This window comes from Colobus angolensis, unplaced genomic scaffold (assembly GCF_000951035.1).
Source record: "Colobus angolensis palliatus isolate OR3802 unplaced genomic scaffold, Cang.pa_1.0 Scaffold44, whole genome shotgun sequence".
Lineage (NCBI taxonomy): Eukaryota > Metazoa > Chordata > Mammalia > Primates > Cercopithecidae > Colobus > Colobus angolensis.
This window is the reverse complement of record NW_012117821.1, coordinates 4719469-4737021: the sequence shown is the minus strand read 5'-3', so window position 1 is coordinate 4737021 and position 17553 is coordinate 4719469. Positions and strand designations below refer to the sequence as shown.

At 39.8% G+C, this 17553-nt stretch overlaps 1 protein-coding gene across 1 annotated transcript in view; it reads left to right on the top strand.

Annotated features, from left to right (window-relative positions):
* SORCS3 (sortilin-related VPS10 domain containing receptor 3) overlaps window positions 1–17553 on the top strand; it is a 617501-nt gene that overhangs the window by 434828 nt on the left and 165120 nt on the right. Inside the window, exons 6-7 of the mRNA XM_011957327.1 lie at window positions 38–102; window positions 15904–16022. Coding sequence (XP_011812717.1) covers window positions 38–102; window positions 15904–16022 — 184 coding nt within the window. The remainder of the gene's footprint in view (window positions 1–37; window positions 103–15903; window positions 16023–17553) is intronic.

The window sequence follows — 17553 nt, the reverse complement described above, 5'->3', positions numbered from 1 at the left end:
TTGTCACTGAGCTTCTGTCTCTCTCTTCCTTTGCCAGGTCGGTGGCCGGATTGGATAAGGAGGCAGATCTGGTGCACATGGAGGTGCGGACCACGGACGGATGTAAGTTCTGCTACAGCCAGGCGAGGCCCAGGGAGATCTGCCTGTGGGTCTCTTTCCTCCCCCAATTTGTGTTTTAATGACTTGGAAAGATGAAAAGCCCTGAGCTCCATTACAGCCATATCCATCCTTATTTCCCAGAGTAGGGGTGAGAAGTCCTTTCCTAAGGGAGACTTTTCATTGAAACAAACTCTCGGGAATGAATTTTCTGGGGATATGAGTTAATGTGATGAAATTGAGGCTCCTGTTTGTAATTTCTTTGGCATCTTCAGAGTAATTTGAAGAGGAATGTCCATAACTCATCATGGTATTTTACATTCATATGGCAAATTGCAGGGACTGCCTGCTTCAGAGTATGAACGCTTTATATAGGCAACCTTACCAAAAAATGTAATAGCGTAATTATTTGCAAAACTGTTTATTCATCCATTCGAGATATTTAGGGATGGCCTGCTATGTGTCAGACATGGTTCTAAGCCCGAGAGAGAGAGTGATGAGCAAGTTCTATATTGTCCCTACAAAAAAGGGACTCTTCTAGCAGTGGAATTGCAAGATTTTAAACACATGACCCACTATGTACCTTGTGCAGCTGTGTACTTCTTACACAAAATTGGACTCAAAAAGCATCATTTTGTACCAATTTAAGCATTTTATTCTTCTCAGAGTTGTTTATACTTAGAGGGTTCTTCTCCATCCAGGAAAAATAAAATCAGCTTAAATAAAAATGTATAAAAATATAATTAGCATATCTTAGATTGAGAACAGAGCCAAATAATCTAATAGTGGTGATGCAGAGGTGCAGCAGAACAAGCACCTGTCTGTGAGTTGGGGTTCTGGGCTCTGTTACCCTCTAGCCTTGAGACCAGGAACAACTCCTTAACCTCTCTGGGCTCTAACTTCCTCTATGACCCGAGAATACTCATCCTTCCCTGGAGCACCTCCCAGGATTATAGGTTAATCAAATAGAGGGTGAATATTAGAGAAACTCAAAAATGTTATATAAATGGAAGGCGATTCTGTTTTGACCTGAGTCTGTTAAGTAAAACTGCATGTGCTTTCTGCAGGAGAAATCTACTGTTGGAGGCCAACCATAGATGCATGCCGTAAACATGCATTTGGGGGAATATGTTTTATTTGATTTAGTTTTATTTTTAAAAGAGTTAGAAGGTAATCAGAATTTGTTACTATATTTCTGCCACTCTGTACCCCTCCCTCCCTCCTGCCCTCCCTCCCTCTTTCCCTCCCTCCTTCCTTCCCTCCTTCCTTTCCTTCGCCCCCTTCCTTCTCTTCCCTTCCCCCGCTTCCTTCCCTTCCCTTCCTCCTTCCTTCCTCCCTCCTTCCCTCTTTCCCTTCCTCCCTCTTTCCTTCCATCCCTACTTCCTTCCGTTCCTACTTCCTTCCTTTTCATCTCATTTGATCCTTGAGTAGATGTAAATCTGTGAGACATCCAGGGATGACCTACACTCTTTTAAATATGTTTTTTAACTGAATAGCTATTGGGAATTTAAGGAGATACTGTCACACACTTAAATTACTGATCATAAGGGTGGTAGAGTCGGGATTCAAAATTATATTATTCAGTTTCTATGGCTGAGAAAGAAACTGGTAGAAGAATGAAATGCAGGGGTTTCAGGGAGCATAGAAGGACAGGAGGAGGACAGCAAATATCCAGTCTCAGAAAATGACCCACAGGCCAGTTTTCAGGACAATTCTCGCATGGGCTTTGCCTCCTAAGTCAACCTGTTTAGGCCCATATTTGTGATCTATCATGGTCATGGTATTTCAGAGTTGGAGGATGGTCTGAGTTCTGACCTGGTGTAGGAATCCCTTCTCCCAAACCTCTAATAGTACATTCTCAGGCTCCGTGAGCTCAGGCTTAAGACACATTATTTTCTGATGCTGGACAGCTCCTTTAAAAAAATGTAGTTTCTTACATTAAGCTAAAATTTATTTTCTGAAAGTTCAAGAATTCTGGTCCAAATTGGGATGAGGCCTATGGTGCAGGACTTCCGTGAAATTTTATGAGATTGCAAATGCAGAACACATAGAACAGTTTCTGGCCTATTGCCAGAATTCAATAATTGAATAAAGGCAGGCAGAAATATAACAGGGATAAATGTCATGTGCTGTACTTAGGTTAAAGTATAGAATATATTAGTTCTGTTCCATCTTCTAGGGTTTTAATTTTATTTTATTTTTTCATTATAAATCCTCCCCTGGAATTCTAGGGTTTTTAAAATCAATTTTTAATAGTGAAAAGAATGCTTTTTCAATCTAGTAAATTGCTCCTAACTTAAGTTTATTTAGAAAGTGCACATAGCAAAACTGCCTTAATCTGGGCATGTTTTATTTGCATACCCTAACAAAATGCATAATGTCTTTCCTTTGTGGTATGCAGTGAGTGCCGCCTCACACTTGTGCACACACACACACACACACACACACACACATACACACATCTCTACCATCGTTTGAGCATCATCAAGAATACAAAAATGTTTTATTTACTGTTTTTCCTGACATGGTAGTTTAACTCAGATTTGCCCAGATTCACATAGCTAATTGGCAATAGGAAAAAACAAACAAACAAACAAACAAACAAACAAATTCGAACAAAAATCTCCGACTAGTGGGAAGGAAACTTCTGATAAAGGACATCTACGAAAGACCTAAAATTAACATCATCTTAATGATGAGATACCGAATCCTTTCTCCCTGAAGAGCAGTAAAATGGCAGGAATATTTACTCCTAACACTTTTATTCAACACTTTGTGAAAAGTCCTAGGCAGTGAAATAAAGCAAGAAAAATGAAATACAATTCATATAGATTGCAAAGAAGAAAATCAACCTTGTTATTCCCATTGACATGATTGCCTATGTAGAAAATCCCAAGGTATCCATAATAAAATCTCCTAGAACTAATATGTGAGTTGAGCAAGGTTGCAGGATATAACCCATTCAGTATAGAAAGGATATTATTTTCAATCAATGGTGTTGGATCAATTGGGCAGTCATCTAGGGAAAAATTAACTTCAACCTATGATTCACAACTTATACAATGATTCACAACTTATACAAAATTTAACTCCAAGTAGATCATAGATCTAAATATAAAACATAGAATTATAAAACTTTTAGAAGAAAACATAGGGGAAAATTTTTATGACCTTGGGTTGGACAGAGTTTTTTTTTTAAATTACACTAAGAGCAAAATTGATAAAATAAATAATTGATAAATTGAGCTTCCTCAAAATTTACAACTTTTACTATTCAAAAGATACCGTTAAAATACTGGGAGAAAATACATGCAAATCAATGTCCAACAAAGGACGTGTATCCAGAACATATAAAGAATGCTTAAAACATAGCAATAAAAAACAGCTCATTAAAAAAAGTTCGAACAGATCATTTAGCAAAGAAAATATAAAGATTACAAATAAACACATGAAACAGTGCTGAACATTATTAGACACTAGGGAAATGCAAATTAAAACCATAATGATATATCACTGTATATCTATTGTTATCACCAAAATAAACAGAAATGACAGTATCAAGTATGGCACAGAAGTAAAGCAATAGAACTCTCATACATTGCTGGTGAGAATGCATAATGGTACAGCTACTCTGAAAAAATATTTTGGTAGTTTGTTATAAAGTTATACAATCTTATAACCCAGCAATCCCACTTCTGCTGTATATTTAGCCTAGAAAAATGAAAAATTTATATTCACATTAAAACCTGTTTGTGAATGTCTGTAGAGATTTATTAATAATCACCAAAAACTGGAAACAAATTTTTTTTTTTTTTTTTTTTTTGAGACGGAGTCTCACTCTGTCGCCCAGGCTGGACTGCAGTGGCCGGATCTCAGCTCACTGCAAGCTCCGCCTCCCGGGTTTCTTACGCCATTCTCCTGCCTCAGCCTCCCGAATAGCTGGGACTACAGGCGGCCGCCACCTCGCCCGGCTAGTTTTTTGTATTTTTTAGTAGAGACGGGGTTTCACCATGTTAGCCAGGATGGTCTCGATCTCCTGACCTTGTGATCCGCCCGTCTCGGCCTCCCAAAGTGCTGGGATTACAGGCTTGAGCCACCGCGCCCAGCTGGAAACAAATATTTTTGAATGGGTGAATGTATTAATAGGCTGTGGCACTTCCACAAAATAGGATACTACTCAGTATTACTCATATTTGAAACAGCACATGAATTTTCAAGGTGCTATGTTGAGTAAAACAAGCTGGTCTCAAAAGGTTACATGCTGTATTATTCCATTTGTGTGATCTTCTGGGAAAGACAAACCATATAGATAGAGAATTTACTGGTGGCTCCCAGAGTGGAGAAAGTATTTGACATGAAAATCTGCATGAAATATTTTTTAGGATGATGTCATTGTTCTGTAACCCGATTGTGGTGGTGGTTACATAAGTCTGTATATCTGTTCAAACTTACAGAACTGTATGCCAAAAACTCACTGTGTATACATTGAAAAATATGTTTGTATTAAAATACTAAAATTAAAATTTCTGGTTAATGAAAGCTAGGAGGCATAGTTCCTGACTTCCAGTTCTATAGCAATTTCTGCTTCTTTTCTCATTCATTCATTTATTCATTTGCTTACTTATACTTTTACCCAATCAACATTTACTTAAAATCTATATATACTGGGCACTGAGGGGACATACAGGTGAATGTGATCTCATCCTTACCATCAAGGAGCTTCTAGGCTTGTATTTGAATGATGGACAAAGCAAATGATGGACAAGTATTAAAATGTTGCTAGCACACTTTGACAAGGACTTTAATAGAGTTGGGAATATATTGTGTTAAATCGTAAATGAGATTGTGATTAATAACCTAAGCAAGTTAGGGGAACCATCTCAGAAATAGAGAATGTTTGATTGGGTACTAGGGATTAGTAGGACATTATCTGAGCATTCTGGATAGAGAGAAGAACCTTGCAAGTTGCCAGAATCATGAGAGGTGGTATGTGCAAGGCTGTGAGTTATGATCTGGAAAAGAAAGAATGGAGATAGGTTGATGAAGCTGGGTTGAAGAGGACCTATGAGGGAACAGGTAGGTAGCTTCCTGAGCCACAGTTCATGCTGCACACCGAGGTGTCTATGGCCATCCTTGCCTGTTTATAATAATAAAGCTTCATGAAACAATTATATTTACCCCAGCTGCAGTCTTACATATGGATGGTACCAGTCAATCTCTGGTCACTTTACCTTCCTTTCTACCTGCCTCTTTTGTCTGCTTGTTCCACATTTAAGATACAGGAAGTGATAGATGAAAAACTAGGACTCATTTCAGCTCATTCAGACCCCAGCCTCCATCTCTGGAACACAAGGCAGCTTTTGCTCTGTTGCCCTGGTCCCCAATCCAGACTAACGTGGCTCATAACTTAGGAATGATTCTGAGAAATGGAGAAGCCAACTGGCTTGTCTAGTGGCCCCAGACAAGTGGTGGAGGAGCAGACTGTGACTGTGGTGGTGGAGTAGACCAGAGAGTAGCATCAGTGATGAGGCCAGGTCACATCCTATACCCTGCTTCTCAGGGACTGTACTCTGAGCAGACAGACTTATCCAGTACCCTCAGCTCTGTGTCCAGGTCTTTTCTTGCCTGATGACACTGGACTTGCCAAGCCTGCCTGCACTATCTGCCCAGGCAGGTAGGTGGGCCTGGGAAGGGTGTAGAAATGAATGACTCTTCAAGCCCTGATAGAGGGTTACGTTGCCCTGGGCTGATGTGTGGGCACCAGCAGCCGTGAGGTACCACTCTTTCTGCTCGATCTCCATGGGAGCCACGTTTTCAATTTGTGTTTATCTTTTTGAGGAATAAAGAGATATGGTCTTTTAGCTATTCACAGGCAGGCAGACGTGGAGAGTAGAAACCTAAATTCTAATTCCAGTTTTTCCACTGAGAGGCTATGTGATCCAGGGAAACAAGTAAACCTCTCTAGGTTCCTTTTTCCTAATTATAAAATGAAGCTGAATTAATGATTTATTTATTCATTCAGGGAACAGAAGCAAGATCTGCTCATGAAACACCAATTAAATATTGCTCTATATAGTTCCCAGAGTAAGACGGAGATACTGGCATCTGTGCAAATATTAATATAGAAATTTGTGCTTTTCTTATATTTGTTCATTGGTTCACAGTTCACTCCACCATAATGGAACACTCTTCAAGTATAGAAGACAAGTGGTCCTCAAACCAAGCATTACAATCACCTCATGAATAAACACACACACACACACACACACAAACCCCTACCTGGGTCCCACCACAAATCAATGAATGAAGTATCTCCTGGGAAAGGTCCCGGGCACTGGACTTTTATAAAGCTGTCCTGCTGATTTTAGGACATGTAGGATTGAGAACCAATGCACTAGAGCTGAGCTGGTTGAACTTTAACATGCATGTGCACCATCTGGAGAGCTTGTTAAAATATATACTCCCCATTTCTGACCAGCTCTCAGCTGCTGCTTCTGGTCTGGGGACTGTACTTAATTAACATTGCACTGCACTGAGCTGCAGGGTATATACAGATACAAAGGACACAATCAGCACCGAGTAGCTCACAGGCTAATGGGAGAGGCAGATATGTATGCAGATCATTGTTGTAACACATTATGCTAAAGGCCATGGAGACTCTGCTGTAAGTATCATGGACAAAGTGCTGTGGGGACCAAAAGGAAGGGTTGCGCAACTGCTGAGGAGTGGCAGAAGGCTGCATGGAAGAGGCCATAGCTAAGCCTCATCTTGTGGGATGAGTTGGATGAGTTTCTACGATCCAAAGGGATGGTAGAAATGGGGTGTGGGAAAGTTATGCTAGAGCTGTGCTGTCCAATATGGTAGTCATTTAGTCACAGTGGTTACTGAGTCCTTGAAATGTGCTGTCCGAATCGAGGTATGCTTTAAGTGTAAAATGCATTCCGGGTTTCAAAGACTTATTATACTATGAATGAAAAATTGTTCCTTGATAATTTTTATACTGATGACATGATGAAATGATAATATTTTGGGCTAAATAAAACATATAAATGAACTTCACTTTTCTATTTACTTTTAAAATACGATTACTGAAAAATGTAAAAGGTCATTTGTGGCTTGTTTTTTATATCTATTGGATGGTGCCACTCTAGACTGAAGGGGCCCCAGAGAAGCAGCATAGAGTGTGGCCTTTTCAATTGTGTGGTGTGGCATTGACAATTCTGACTTTGAACTTGACTCCAACACTCTGGATCTAACCCAACATAAGCTGGTCTCTTTTCTTGTTTATATATCGGAATCTCTCCTCTGGCCTAGTCCTAGTCTCCCTCTATAGGAGTCAGACTTCCTGAATTAAGCTGAAAGCATTAAATTATTGTTATTGTATTTTTGCCCTGGCAAGGTTTAAGCAGGGCAACGCCAACCAGTTTGGTTAACAACTGTGTGAATAATCCTATTTCTGCCATGAGATTCAGGACTCCAATGGCTTTTCCTCCCATTCGCTTCTGGAATTCATCTTTCTCTGAATGTCCCCGTACATGCTTTCTCTCTGGCACAGTTACTCAGCCACAGACCGACAGACAGAAGGACTCACACACCCTCCATGTAAGAGGAAATTGAGTGTCAATAGAGTATTAATTTGACATAAAAGTCAAAAAACTAATTCTGTCATTTAGACCTTGGACACATTTCTTAGCCTTCCTGTGATCCCTCATCTAGTGTTTCACCATTTGAAAATACTAACAAGTGTAAGAAGTATTTTTATAATTTATTTTTTCATCAGTTTACTAATGAAGATCTTATTATAGAGTAAAATTGACAACAAGGGAGATTTCAGTTCAATGAACAAAGCAATAACAACAGAGAGAACCCAAAGATGATGTGGGCTGCTTTGTGAAGTAGTGAGCTCCTCTGCATGAAATTCCCAAGTATGGTGTTCCATGGCACACTGTGATAAGTGAACCTGAACATGGGCAACACATTCGAAGCATCTAGACATTCTAGAAATGTGCAGAATCAAAACCTGTAGAACATATGCCACCATCCTTTGTCTTCCTCTCATCATCAACCCTCATTAAGCAATCGTTGCACTTCTTCTAAGACAAGATAAAGCCTAATACTTCTTAACAGAGACTCCAGGCATACATAAGTAATCAAATGAGCTTGGCACACAAGTGAAACTATTAGCTTTGAAGACTAAACTCTAGGCTCTAGATATATATATTATTGGCTCTTTAAAAATATTGATTAATTCAATAACTTTGGAATTATATGAACTCAGAGCTCTAGCAGCTCTTTAAGACTTCAGAAGCCAAAATGAGGACAAAGTGGGAGCTAAGGCAATGGGGCTGCAGACTGCTTGCCTTCTGTTCAATCATAGCAGGCACAGTAAAACTCACTTTATGGATGGAGATATAGGATTGTCTTTGATAGAAGGATTCCAGAATCAAAAAGTCAGAACATATAAGAGATTCCCACATTATATTACATTCCAAAAGGCATCAAATCATATAACAACTTGCCCAAGGTCACATAGACAGCCAGTGACAGGGAGTGACCCAGTATGTAGATTCTAGTCAAATACCTAGCCCAGTTTTTGTTCTCTGTTTAAAATACATAAAGATTAGGATCACAGGTACTGGTGTAAAATCACCTGGGTTCAAATTCTAGCTCCATCACTTTCTAGAGCTGTGGAAATTAGGTAAATTACTTAATCATCCTGTGCCTCAATTTCCTCTGCTATAACAGGGAAATGATAATAATTGTAACTCCCTGGGTTGTTGCAAGAATGAAATGAGTTAATGCATATAGTTCCTAGAACACCAAACAATGCAGAGTGAGCAGTCAAAAATGCTGCTATTGTCATCGTCATTGTCATCATCATCTTCATATAATCATCCTATTCGGGGTCAGTTTATTTAGCGGGGACAGTGGAAAGAGCCCTGAATGGGATGGTAGGACTGCTGAGATATTCAGTGTCACCATGGTTTCTAAATATCTGCAACTGCCAGATTGCCTCCTGTGCCATCAAGAAGACAGATAATGACGGGGTTCTCCTATGGGAGATGAGAAGTGTCACCAAAGGTCAAAATCCATGAACTCAGTAGAAGGAATGGAAGCTGCCTTTTATTGTTTGTTGCCTTTGTTTGTTTTTAGAACCTATTATGCTTCAAGCTCTGTATTAGGTATTTGCAGCAATATTACTTCCTTCCTTGTCTTTTTTTTTTTTTTTGAGACGGAGTCTCGCTCTGTCGCCCAGGCTAGAGTGCAGTGGCCGGATCTCAGCTCACTGCAAGCTCCGCCTCCCGGGTGTAAGCCATTCTCCTGCCTCAGCCTCCCGAGTAGCTGGGACTATAGGCGCCTGCCACCTCGCCCGGCTAGTTTTTTTGTATATTTTAGTAGAGACGGGGTTTCACTGTGTTAGCCAGGATGGTCTCGATCTCCTGACCTCGTGATCCGCCCGTCTCAGCGTCCCGAAATGCAGGGATTACAGGCTTGAGCCACCACGCCTGGCATTCCTTCCTTGTCTTTACAGATAGGTTAGTTGCACTCCCCAGTCAAGAAAAAGGATGCTGATGGAAGCTAAATAACTTTTTAGAGTTACCTTGAATCTGCTTGTTTTCACTGATTTTCATTTGAGAGTTAATGTTACATAAAATAAACAGCTCGTGGGTATTTCTCTAAGAGAAGGCCTGAAGAGCTGAATTTGCTTTTTGTTCACAATTTTAATTCACTTTTTCAATTTCTGACAATAGGTATATTATTACCCAAAGGCATGGAAGTTGAGTAAATCACAGAAAGTTTTTTCTCTGAGATGACAGGAAGCTTGATGTCTAGGAAGTTTGAATGCTTAGTAATTCTCAAAGGCAAAATATAATCACAAGTCACCATGTAATTAAACATAACAAAATGTATAGGCTTTTAGTGACATTCAGTTCAGTTTAACCAGCATTTACTGAAGCTTTATAAAGTCAGCCCAGGAAGAGAAAAGTGGCCACGATTTTATTTCTGCTGGTAAAGAGGTGATCCTTTTGGAAAGGTATGGCAGAGCCGAACTGGACTTTACAGTTACATTTGTTGATGTAGATGAGGGGCTTGTCTTGATGAATAGAGAAAGGCTGAGGCTGAGTCCCTGAGTCCTGAGAAACTTCGAGCAGAAATACAGCTTCTTAGGAAGAAAAGAAGGCTAAGGGTGTCAGATTGTTTCCATCTCTCCTCCCACATTCACCAGTTCTCTAAGCATCCTAAGGTATATTCATTTGTAAATGTCCTGTCTCCATCACTGGCATAGGAATCTTCTGAGGGCAAGAATCTGTCTTATGTTCTCTGCTTCCTGGAACTTCAGGATGTGTCTGACACCTGCAGCTTCTCTATACACCTTGAGCCAATACAAAAGGAATGAATCAGTCAGTGTGGGGCAGCCCTTCTCACCAAGGAGATCCTTGGTACTACATCTGTAGGGTGAGAAGACATGGATGCTGGCTCCATTTAAGTGATGTTACAACACTCCTAAAGGTCCTGCTAGCTGTAGAGCTAGTTTGAAATAGGAGTGCATATTTCCAAATAGCAGAATAATCTTCTATTCCTGGTGCAGGGAACAAAGCCTTTGACTTTTCATTTTTGTAAGTAGAGCAGTGACCACACTAGCTCTTAGAAATATATTAGGAAGACATTTTACATTTATAAATATATTAAGCATGAAGATTAACCATTTAGGAAATCAGTCTCTGGTTTTTACATAGGGATATCCAAATGAGATCTTTCTACTGTCTCTTCTTTCTAGTTTTTCATTTGAGGATGTTTCAAAGGAGAGGATAGAAAATAGAAGTTCAAGAATGAGAATTAATCAAAGTCAATTCATTAACATGTGATTATGTCACATATTTCATGAGCTTTGCTTACATAAAAGTCCTTGTGCATTTTTAACTCCCTCATTCAAGAATTTCCTTTCACATAGCACAATTTCACATCCAGGTTAAACTCAAGGGTTGCCTCCTCTTTGAAGTTCTCCTTGATTTGTCCAGCCCATATACTTTTTTTCTTGTCCAAACATCCATTGCACTTAAGGTAAACAATGATTTAAATTCAGAATATAACTTCACTGTAGAACCTGTGATATCATGGTCTTTCAATTCTCCACAACAAAATAGGACATTTATTATAAACTGAATCTACAAAAGATGCTGAGAGTTGGATTCCTTTCCCTTTCTCTTCATAATAAAAAATAACTGACATTTATTGATCTTTTAAAATGTATCCACAATGTGCTAAGCATTTTTCATGCAACATCTTATTTAATCCTGATGACAGTCCTCAGAGGCATATACTAAATTGTCTGTGCCTCACAGCTAAAAAGCCATGCTGCTACTTGGCCAAGGCCAGTCTGCACATAGTAAGTCCCGGATTTGATCTCAGCACTTTCTAGCTTCAGAGTCCTTGCTCTCAGAACCACTGGAGTATGCTCAAGAGATCTGGACCACTTTCATTTTATCTGGTGTCTGGTGTTATTAAAAAACAAATAAGAAGGCCACACTTATTGGAAGCCTATTTGGGGATTTTAAGTTATGTCATAAATACCTTTGTGAATTTCATCATAGAATATAACTGTACTCAGCCTCATTTGGAGGTAATGTCTAGAGTTCTAATTTGAGATATTTTACATATGTGAGGTTTGAACCAAATGATATTCCCTGCTCACGCTTGACAGCCACAGTTCCTCCATGGCCCTCGGTCACTTCTGTCTGACCACTAGGCCTGCCTGACAATTTGGTTTCCCTATGCTCCTACTTTGGTTCTCGCCTGGCAGAGGGCACTGTGGCACTTACCCAATCTCTGTGTTTTGAAAAATAAAAGCATTGAGACTTCCAATATTTGAGTCCAGCTAAGACTGCAAGGCCACCAAATTTTAAGTGATTTTCAAAAACTCATTTCAGTGCTGTCTTCCTGTTAAATTGGACCTTTCATGCCATGCTGAGCAGTGGCAAGTAGAGAGCAAGCCAAGAAGTAGGATGAGCTTGGCACAGCATTATACCTGCTATGGGCCAAGGTTTAGGTAGGTTTTGCTTTTGTTTGTGGTGGCCTCGAATACACTTGCTTCTTTTTTCAAAGTGTCCAAATGAGAGAGTGAATAGTAAATAGCCAGAGGGAAATGAGCCAGTGTGTGGGGATAAGCAGGTACCCCCCTGTGTGTACCTTTGATTACCAGTGCAAGGGGCTTTCTGAGACACTGGCTGGTAACAAGGAAACAGGTTGCCATGTCAACATCTGTGGTTTCTTTACATGTTTTTACTGCAGCTTTTCATTGTTTTGGTGCTTTATTCTACGAGCAAATTGCTAAGACTGGATAGTTCCAAGAATATTCCTGGTGGGCTAGCAATGTGCTCCAAAGCACAGCCTGGGCTCCCTGCCTTCCCCTCTCCTCTCAGCCAGAAGTGGAAATCCAGGCCACTCTTGGCTCTCTCTGTGAACCAAGACAAAAAGGAAGGGACGTACAGGCTGGCTTTAAAGAATGTTGGACAAGCTGGTCTTGCTACAGGGTCAGGGAATGAGGGTAAGAAAGCCTGTCTCTTTCCTTGCAAGGAAGGTCATGACCAAATTGCAGAGCAGAAAGGAATATAAATCATTGAATGTGCACACACATGTTCGTTGCAGTGCTATTCACAATAGCAAAGACGTGCAATCGACCTAAATGCCCATCCACCGTGGACTGGATAAAGAAACTGTAGCACATATACACCATGGAATATCATGCAACCATATAAAGGAATGAGATCATGTCCTTTGCAGCAACAGATGGAGCTGGAGGCAATTATCCTAAGCAAACTAACACTGGAGCAGAAAAACAAATACCACATGTTCTCATTTATAAGTGGGAGCTAAACAGTAAGTACATACGGACACAAAAAAGGGAGCAACAGACACCAGAGCCTACTTTTGAGGGAAGAGGTTGGGAAAAGGATGAAAATAGAAAAACTATTGGGTGCTATGCTTATTACCTGGGTGATGAAATAATCTGTACACTAAATCCCACAACATTGCAATTTGCCTATGCACATGTACATCATGGATCTAAAATAAAAGTTGGAAAGAAAAAAAAAAAAGCAACAGTGGCTCCTGGGTTTCATTTGGAGTGTAGGTTTGTTTTGTTTGGCCTCAAGGTGTTTGGCCTGTACCATCTTTTATATTTACATTAGCTCTCAACTATATTTATTTATTTATTTTGTGAGATGGAGTTTTGCTTTGTCACCAGGTTAGAGTACAGTGGTACAATCTTGGCTCCGACTCCCTGGTTCAAGCAATTCTCCTGCCTCAGCCTCCTGAGTAGCTGGGATAATAGGCGCCTGCCAGCACACCCAGCTAATTTTTTGCATTTATAGTAGAGACGCGATTTCACCATGTTGGCCAGGATTGTCTGATCTCCTGACCTCTTGATCCACCCACCTCGGCCTTTCAATAGCTCTCAATTATAAAAGTTAGGAAATTTAGCATTTAAAAAATAGAGGCATTTAGCTTTTCTTAGTAACTCAGAATGTCTTATTTTTGCATATGAATTCTGTGTGGAGGAGCAGTTCCCCCTTAAAAGAGGCGAATGTTTGCCCTTTGAGTGTGGTCTCCGCCGCTCCTCAGAGATCCCTGACACTGAGATCTTGTGCCAGCCACCACTTATCATCTACCCCCGCTAATTTTACTCTCATGCATAATTCGCATGCCCCCTTAAGCGTTTGAGTTTATTAGGATAGTTGTAAAGGCCTGCCCTGTCATACAAAGTTATTCAGGCCGTATCCCAAGGCACTCAGCATTAGTGGTGGTTTTGATGCTGGAAGGTATTAGCCCCAGCTTAGATTTTAGAGATGCCTTTGGCTGCTTGTTTCAAGTCCATCCAGTCTCCAACTCATCATCCACATGGACCCTAGATGTGAAATGAGTGCAGAAGTAACACAGATGACAAGAAAGTGTCCCAGGCAAATGGTGCAGGTAATGGAGGGAAGAGAAGAGACTTGAAACACTTCAGAGGGAGAATTGTCAAGGATTAGGAACCAACTGGATTGTATGGGATGCAGAAGAAAGAAAAGTTTAGAGGCAGGAGCTACTGTGCAGATGATAATTGCCACTGGGGCAAATGGAATCAATGCTAGACCTAGTCAGATTATAGTTATCGAAGCAAACAGACATTGCTCAAATTTGAACATTCAGGAAGTAGTTATGTATAGCATGTAATGAATTCATCTCCCATTAAAATATTTCTTTCTTAACGTAGCATCATGTTTCTAAATTAATATGTGTAATAACTAGCTACATATATGAGTAAACCCCTTCCTAGACAGAAGGTTCTTCTAGAATGGAAAATCTCTAATTCATTGCCTTATTCCTAGTACCCAAACAATACCCAATATGTAGTGTGTGCATAAGAAATACTTGTTGAATCCATCCATTGATTACTTAAACAGAAATAATTTAAAGTACCCATAGTTTAATCTCAATTGTTATATATTTTTGCTTCTGTAAGCCTTTTGCTTTTATTTATCTGCTGCCTACCACTCCCTTCTCTGTAGCCTCTGACACCTCTGCACACCTACGCACACATACAAGGAAACAATTGCATTAGACAGGCATATGTAATAATGCATGTGGTTTTAGATAATAAGATTTCTCTATTTTTGATCTTAAAGTGATTTCTACTTTCCATTTTTATCATTTATTTTTAAATTTCATCAAATGAATAATAACCTTTTTTAAAGTAAATTTTTATGGTGGATTCTTCACAGAGACTGACCTGTAGTTTTTCCTTAATTAAAGAGCAAAAAACTAAATGGATTGCCTTTCCTTGGATAACCTTCTAATCATAATCAGAATGCCTTTTGGAGCCAAAGATTTCCCATTCAGCTACAGCTGGTACCATGCATTTTTTTGGGTTGCTTGAGGCGAGGGAGGAGGGTTCAGCTGTTGAGATCTCTAGAAGATTTTTACAAGTGATTATGTAAGTTTTGTAAATGTTATATAAGAAGTGAATGCATTCTTGTAAAAATAATAAAAATGTATGTAATGTAAAAAGCAAAGGTCCCACTTGAATTTTGTCTACTTCCTTGAGTCCGTTTCTTTGCCTAAAAGTAATCATAGCTAATTTTTGTATGTATCCTTTAAACATTGTTCTATGCAGTATGGCACAAGCCTAATTGGATCATACTATATATGATGCTAACTAATTTTTAAAAGATTGCAGAGCAGTGCGTTTTGGAGAAATTACCATGTTAAAGCATATGTATCCACCGAATTCTTCTTATTGCAGCATAGTACTCTGTCATATGCATGTATCTCAGTTTATTTAAGTGATCATTAATTCATGGGCATTGAGCCTATTTCTAACTTTTCAGTACTATGAACAATGCCACTGTGAATATCATTGCCTTGACTCTTTCTGAAAATATGAGTCTTTCTCTAGAAAACATCTAGAGAATTAGAATTCTCTAATTAGAAAATTAGAACAGATTCTCCTTGAATTAGAATTACTGATGTAAGACATGTACCTTTAAAATTCTGATACGTATTTCAAATTTGTTCTTCCAAAAACCTATACCAAATTACTCTTTCAGCAGTATGATATGAGATGAACTATTTTTCCACTTCTCTGTCCAAACTAGATATTACAGTTTTTGGGGAATTATTATAAATTCCGTGGACAAAAATATGAAATCTCACTGTTATTTTAAATTATCTTGTTGATTCCCCCATGAAGTAGAGCTTTGTGTGCCACCTGGGGCTCCCTCATGGTTTTCACTTGTATCTAAGCATCATTCTGCCCTCCTATTTCAGATGCTCACTACCTCACCTGCAGGATCCAGGAATGCGCCGAGACAACTAGAAGTGGGCCCTTTGCCCGCTCCATTGACATCAGTTCCCTGGTTGTCCAGGATGAATATATCTTCATTCAGGTGAGTACAGAAAGTGCAGTTGGTGGTGAGAGGATGCATCATTGAAGTTGGCTGCCTGCTAGGAAAAGGAGGGTGGCTTTCCCAAGGTTGTGAAGATGTGGAGCGGAGACACTGTCCCTCCTTTGCTTCAGGGACCCAGTCCTCTGGGGAGAGCCCGGACTTCTACTGGTTTTAGTGATGCACTGAATCCTTCCATTGGATTGCCATTTTATAGCACAGGAGCTGTCTGAATTGACTAGGTCTTGGACTGGTTTGAAGTAACTTAAAGCCAAATTTCTAATGGGATTTGACTTTAAGTAATTTATCAAAGCCACATTCTATTTCCACCCAAAGTGACTTGTTTAACTTGGCAATGAAAATCCCCTATAAATTAAGCATCTTCAGGATTCTTTTTCTGGAAATATCTAGTATTCACTAAACTTTCCCCTTCTTTCCAGTGCTGACTACCTCCTCAATGTCCATGTCCCAAAGCATTTACTCCCAGAACTCAGTCTTGGGGAAAAGTTAGATGGGACTCACATATTTAGGCAGACCAGGGAGGCCTTCTTTTACATTTTGGGTCTTGTTATCTCTACTTTGTACTATGAGGAGGTACAAAACAGGGCAAAGATAAGAGGAACAAAAGGTAGTGCTCCACCAGATGACTGACAGAGGGTGTGTGTGATAAATCAAACATGGTATTTGACCGCAACCTTGATTTCCCGCACTCTGCCTTCCCATCCTTCTATTCTCAGTTGTTTTGAAAACTATTCCCATGGGAAAGTTGAACTTTGAAAACTCCCTGAGTTTGCTCAGACCTAAGCACCTGAATGACCTTCTCTACCTGACCCCTGGTATTTCAGTCCAGATCAATCCCGTCTCTTCTAGGAGGCTTTCTATGAATTTCCAAGCTCAGTGTGATCGCCATCCTCTGAACCCTTGCAGCTCTATGGTCTCTACCATTCCTCTAGCACACAGGCTATCGGAAGCCATTACTTATTAAATCTCATTGGATTTGTCTTCTCTCCAAATTGCATTTTATACTCTCTGAGAATGGGGACAATATTTTATACACACAGTTGACCCCTCTCCCTTAGCCCTAACAAGATGTCTTTGCATATCGGGGTGTTCAGTCAATATTTGTTGTATTGAACTGATTGTAGGCATCGCAGTTACTTCTCTCTATAACTTAGTTGCATAGATTTTTGAGGTCTAGTAAAATACAGGAAAAATAACTAGCCACTCAAAAACCATCTTGAATGAGGGAGTGAAAGAGGAAGGTTTCGTGGCTTCAAAAATCCCTGTTTTTTTAGCTTGACTGAAAGCGTGAAAGCCTGAAAGCCAGAATCTCAGGATTGTATTTCTAAGTCTTGGCAGGCCAACGGCACTTTCATTCTCTTATTCATAAGTGTTTGTTTATTGAACACATACACTGCAAAATACACAGCACCAGTCACTACTCTAGGGTTCCTCAAATTTCTGCCCTTGACCTGCTTCTCTACCCAGTACTCACTGCCTGAGCAATCCACTGGTTTTAAGGACTGTCTCCAAG